Consider the following 6,000-nt stretch of genomic DNA (forward strand, 5'->3'; position numbering starts at 1 on the left):
AACTTGCTTTGGTGGTATAATGAAGCCCACCCAATGACGTTCTGTCTGCATCCTTGGCATATTTCTGGCTATATGTTGCAGAAAGGTGGCCCTGGGACACTGGAGCATAATGCTGATGAAAATCCCTGCAACGTGATGGGCACCCCTGGTATTTGATTATGATATCCAGAAAGCATGAATAAAATTGGACCATGTATTACAGTAGTACATACAAGTGCTGGAGAAAGTGACAAGACTCTGGGGAGCAAATCTGCAGTTGCAAAAAAAATAAGGAAAAGCTGTTTTTGTGAAAATGATACACTTCTGTATGGGAAAATGTAGCTTATTTATTCAAAATAAAAACTGGGTATGTCATGGAGAAATGTCTGTTTTTTCGAAAACTGACAAGATGCTTCAGGCAAAATCATTGCATTTATGAAACATACTTGTTTTGTATTTCAATATAATTTTTTATTTTTTCCAATTACATACAAACATGTAACCTATGTTCGTCATTCCTTTGTCATTACAGGGTTTCAGCCCAAACTGGCTGAATTAGTGGCGGCACCGTTACAGATTATACATGCCTGGCTGTCCCCCTATCCACTTGTCTCCGTGAGAGTAGGGGAAGGCGTGAAAAGGGAAGGAGTAAGAATTGGGGTAGAGAGAAAAAGAGCTAGAATACAAGAAGTTTGCTTACACCTCGATATTGACTTGGGCCGGAGGGGGTATGTTACGAGCAGCTTGTTTTAGTTTTGTTAGTATCGTTTAAGGCGGGTCATATGTGTCTAGGAATTTGTCCAGGCTTGCCCACATGCCCCTTCGGGGTTGTTTCCATGGTGAGTTTTGAAGGGCGATTGTGTCAGCCCACCTGAGGCACGTCACCCAGTTGCGCCAGCCCTTGAAGTTTGCTTTGGAGGTGTCTTTCCATTTGGTGAGAACTATTTTAACTGCCGCTGTTAGTAGGAGATCCAATAAGGCTCTGTCCTGTACTGAACGTTATTTGAGGGATCATTCGTGCCGAAATGTGTCGGCCTATTACTGATTTTTGGTGCTTAGTGCCATAGTACATTTACTGTTGTGGCTATTTCATGACCTGTTGTGTGGAGGAATTTCATTGTTTAAATGGATAAAGCTTTTTAACTATTGTTGTCAAATGTGTGTGCATGTGCAATTGGTGTAACTTGTCTGATCCCGTAAGATTTGTTTATACAGTTGATCAGTAGCGTTGCATTATGAGCCTGTAAGACTTGTCGAGCTTGGGTCTTTTGACCTGTGATAGTGAAATTTGAATTAGCTGTGTTTTTCATTGTGCCCCTTCTAAGTGGAAGCTCAATCATAACGTAAGATTGAGCATCTACAAGAAAGAGGCAGAATGGAAAAAAATAAGTAAAGGAAAATGCAGCAGCATGCATTTTGAAAAATATTCCCCGTGAACTTGAAATCCTAGATTTAACTACCTCTAGAACGTATAGCACTGCAGACAATTGTAGTGTAATTATGCTGAAATATCTACTATTTGTTGCCATTTGTTCCAACGCTTTCTTCGGAAGGATTAGTCCCAATACCCCTGCCTTACACACCGCAACAGTATTGGAGTAGTCCATTCAGGACCAATGTGTTTAGCCAATTTATATGAAAGATGTGCTGTAATATGCTCTATTTTTGGCCTTTTTAATTTTAAGTGTTCAGAGGAAGAACTCCCTTATTCTCCTCGAATAAGCTGTACTTGTTTGCTTTGCTCACAGGCTCGATCCTATCCGAGTTAGGTGTTTACGCTCACCAGTTTTAATGCTTACTAGCCACCACTGCAAAAAAGTTCTTGTGTTAATTGGTTGTTTGTAGTCCGATCTTTCAAAAACGTGATCTTTAGCATAAAATAAAGTCGTTAAAACCTAGAAAATCGACTTTGCGACATGGGCTGTTTGGGTGTTTTACAGGAATGCACACCTAATTTGCTAATGTCACGTTTCTGGGTTCTGTCTGTTTTTCAGGATTTGGAGAAAGAAAATGATACTCCTTTACAGCAAGTGTCAATTGAAGAGATCCTCGAGGAGCAACGGGTGGAGCAGCAGAGCAAACAGGAGGCAGAGTGTATTAAAATACAAGCCCTTAAGGAGCGAGGGCTCTCCATCCCGCGAGCAGATACGCTTGATGAATACTGAATGGAACTGCTCATTGGACTAGCACATCTGCTGCAAGGAAGCAGGGGGCATCTTCAGAGTTGATGCCTGAAAATTGATAGGCCACGGTCAAGTTTAAAAACAAGTTTTGGGGGGTGGGGGGGGTGTTTATTTTTTTTTTTATTCAAACCCTCCCACCTTGCGGGTCACTGTTTATACTGTGAAGTGATCATGCTTGATATTTTCTCTTTGCAAAATCATTATTTTATATTGGACAGAGCTAGTTAAAGAGCACTTATGGGATTTGGTTTATGGTGCCTGACAAGCAACCATGTCTGAGAGATTAATAATTTTAAGTATTATTTTTATTATGCCTTGCTTCATGTGAAGAATTTTCTACTAATCGTGGTGAAAAACGTGTGTCGGCAAGTGACTACATGAAACCAATAAAAATAAGACTATGAAAATGTTTTCTTGTTTTCAAGCTATCACACATTCCGATATTGAGCACATGGCTGTGTTGTCTTAACATTTCCAAGTCCGATTGATTTTTTGTTGCATTAGTTTGTTGGCATGAAGCATGACATTTTTAGACTAAAGGCCAAAAACTGTCCTGTGTGCTGCTACCTGAACCAGATCTGTGTTGAAAATGGCTCAGGCAGGGTTCAGCTCCTTTCCTTTCTAGATCTCCACACAGCCAACCTGATGTCCATGGCCCACATAACTCCTGTATCCTAATATTTACATTGACTGCATCTTCCTTGTTGGAGATATTTGGAGTCCACACATTAAAAGCATTTTAATGAATCCCGTTTTTCGTGCCAATACACAATAGAACAATAAACCTCATATGTTGGCACATCTGTGGAAGCAAAGCTAACATACCTTTGGAAAAAAATTGGTTTCTTTGGTTAATAAATAGCATGTTGAAGCTTTCAATTAATATTGTAGCCACAGTTTTGTTCAGCAGGTTTGCATTAAATAGTACGGAGCCCCTTATATTCTTGTTACTTTCAAATTGAGGCATTGCTAACCGAAGCAGGTAAGTTTTGTCGCACGCTTGCAGTCCTGTTACCTTAGTAATCAAAGATTGAACACAACAATTCTGTGACATTTCTTTTCTAGCACGAATTCTGGTGTTAGCATTGTGTCGCCAGTTTTGGTTTTGTAGTCCGCTTCTAGGAGTATTCCACCCCACTGGTGTGACGTTATCGAGACTGCAACATAATTTAAGTCCTGGTGACTAGATTTGAAGCTGGAGTGTGCAGTTCACAAACTGCACTTTAGACAGAAGGTTATTTTCTTTTCAACTTATATATGTCAGTATGAAAGTGAATTTTTTTTAGTAACGCATGGCAGTTGGGCGCCTGATGAGTCTGAAATTGCCTCACCAGGACCAGAGCCATTGGCCCACCTCACATTGACTCTTTTAAGCCAGCGAAGATCAGGGTGATGCTTTCCTCATATCTGGCATAGTGTAGCCCCATCAAGGTAATTTATATCAAAAAAATTGTGAGGATTTTCTGTTGTATGCGTGGATATTTATATTGATAGCAAGTCCAAATATTTGTAGGAAAATGTGCTGCTTAGCCTAGTTTGTCATGTGGGTTTTTGAGAATCTTCTAAACCGGTGTGGAGAATATTCTTGTTGATTCCTAGTACATCTTGTAGCTGGTTATTGGTCTCTGATAGTATTTATTGGTTTTAGCCGATATTTTAATTTAGCAAGTATGATTTCCCCTTTTTGTACTCCTTGTAACTTGGATAGAAAACTGCATAAAAAACACTGAGGAATCACAATGAACGTGTGCTATGGTATATGAGCAGTGAAAGCACATAATGTTGGTTTAAGCTGTTACAATTGGGAAATGTAATTCCCACGCCCTGGTTACACTGATGGTTTCGCGTGAATTTTTTTGGGGATGGGGGGGGGGGGTTTGACCTAATAGAGTATGTACATTCTAGTAGAGTTCTACCTGTGCCAGCTGCAGCCTCTGAAATTAAAGGCGAATTTCTAGAGGTTTTTCTTGTTTGTGCTAGTTTTTGCACCAGTTGGCTTTGCCTTTTGTTTTATCGGGTCGCCTTGCTCTTTTTCGAAGTAGCTTTTGCAAGCTGGTCTCGGTTGTCTGTGAAAAGGCTGATATTGTTGTTGCATGCTAATTTCTTTCTTTTAAAAGTAGGCGCATTGTTCTTGACATTTCCTTGTTCTGCTTCGGTGGGATATTGCCTGGCTGGCACATTGCCCAGACACACTGTGGAGCCTGGTAGGCTTAATTCAAAAGAACTGTCCTTGTATGTATGGATGGTAGTGCATTGGCTTCACACCAGCTCCTCTTACGTGCTGTGCCAATAGTCTCATTTACTTTTCCTAGAAAGAAGCGAAGCTCCTATCCATATTCCCACGAGTTGCTCTACATACAAAGGGCCTTATTATTTGTTATTTATTTAGCGTAGCTTCCTTCATGTCCTAAGCTAATAATCTCTGTATTATACCCCGCATGAATTCTGGCATTTGGCATGGGTAGGATTGTCTGGCTGCGAGCCCTTTCCCTCCACCAAACTGCCTCTTCTAAGTCATTGCTTCCTGTCTCCTTTTCTCCTTTCTTTAAAAGCCTGCATCCCACAGTGACCTGGGTACTACATCCACACATTATTTAATTACAGCTGTTTGTGCCAACATTTTCAAAGTTTGGAGGAGTGAAGGCTATTGGCAAAGCAGCAAGGCGTTACTTTCTTTGTCAAGCACAAAGACTAATTTAAATCAACCCAGCTTCTGGAGTGTTGTAATGTTCGATTTCTATGCATGCCTCTGAATGGTTGGTAACGGAGAAGCAGAGTCGGTGCTCACACATTAGCTGATTAGACAAATTCAGTTGACTGCTGTCTACTAACCCTTCATTTTTAGATTTCTTCTAAGACCACGCATGTGTTGTCTGTTGCGAGACACATTGTTATCTTCCATTAGGGTAAGAGCCTACCCACTTCTTACCATTGGTGGCTTCGTTGTCACTGTCATTTGCTTGTTTTTTTATGTTAGCTGTGTGGGCTTTCCTCCTTTTCTTGTCTTTGTCCCACCCGGAGGCATGAATGCAGTACTATGTCCTTCCGCTGATTGTATTTTCAGGCACAACTTTTTCTTTTTATTCAATCACTCTACAAGAGTGCACATATTTTCCTGCTTTCTCCCCTGTGTACTTCTCCCCTACTACACTCCTCTCTGTTGCCCATGTGCTTCTCCATCACTCATCCTGCATTGCCTTCTCTCTCGTGCTTTCTCCCCGCCAGCTCCACATTTCTGTCTTTCTGCCTTTTGTTTCCCCCCCACCCATATCCCCATATTTCTTGAGTCCCTCGTGTTGATTCCCCCACCTGTATCCCGTACTGGTAAAACCCATGTCCCCTGGGTTTCTTCACCCCCACCAACACCCTCCATGTTGCTGCCCCCCCCCCCCCCCGATTTAAAAAGTAATCATTTAATTGTGTTTTTTCTTTTTAGTTCAATCCAGCTCAAATCAGTAATTAAAATGGAAAATTAATGGTAGCGTCGTTTTGTAGGTGCGTGTAGTGTGCCCATCTTCAAAATGATGCGGCTGTTGGCATCAAAAGCTGAGGTTTTTAGCCTTACAGCTTCTAATCAGGGGTGTTGTGCCGCATGGTTAAAACGCTCGGCATAGCCAGTATGGCTCAAGGATGAGACCTATTGACTTTGACTCTGCTTGTTCCTGTAGGCTGTGGTCATATCGTAATGGAACGTGCTGGTAGCAACAGGGTGCAGCTTCACTGACCCAAGTACTCTACAACCACTTGGCAGTAAAATACTTATAAGCACGAATCAAGAGATGCAGTTCCCCTATTGCCATTTGCATAAACTCTAGTTTGCTCCCTGGTCATGCATTCG

The 6,000-nt window shown here is 41.4% G+C and overlaps 1 protein-coding gene across 1 annotated transcript in view; it reads left to right on the forward strand.

Moving 5' to 3' along the window:
- Positions 1-2,569, forward strand: part of LSM1 (LSM1 homolog, mRNA degradation associated) — a 225,449-nt gene extending 222,880 nt beyond the window's left edge. The window contains exon 4 of the mRNA XM_078666386.1: positions 1,974-2,569. Coding sequence (XP_078522512.1) covers positions 1,974-2,144 — 171 coding nt within the window. The 3' untranslated portion in view covers positions 2,145-2,569. The remainder of the gene's footprint in view (positions 1-1,973) is intronic.
- Positions 2,570-6,000: the final 3,431 nt, after the last annotated feature.

The sequence above is a fragment of the Lissotriton helveticus genome, chromosome 11 (genome assembly GCF_964261635.1).
Source record: "Lissotriton helveticus chromosome 11, aLisHel1.1, whole genome shotgun sequence".
Lineage (NCBI taxonomy): Eukaryota > Metazoa > Chordata > Amphibia > Caudata > Salamandridae > Lissotriton > Lissotriton helveticus.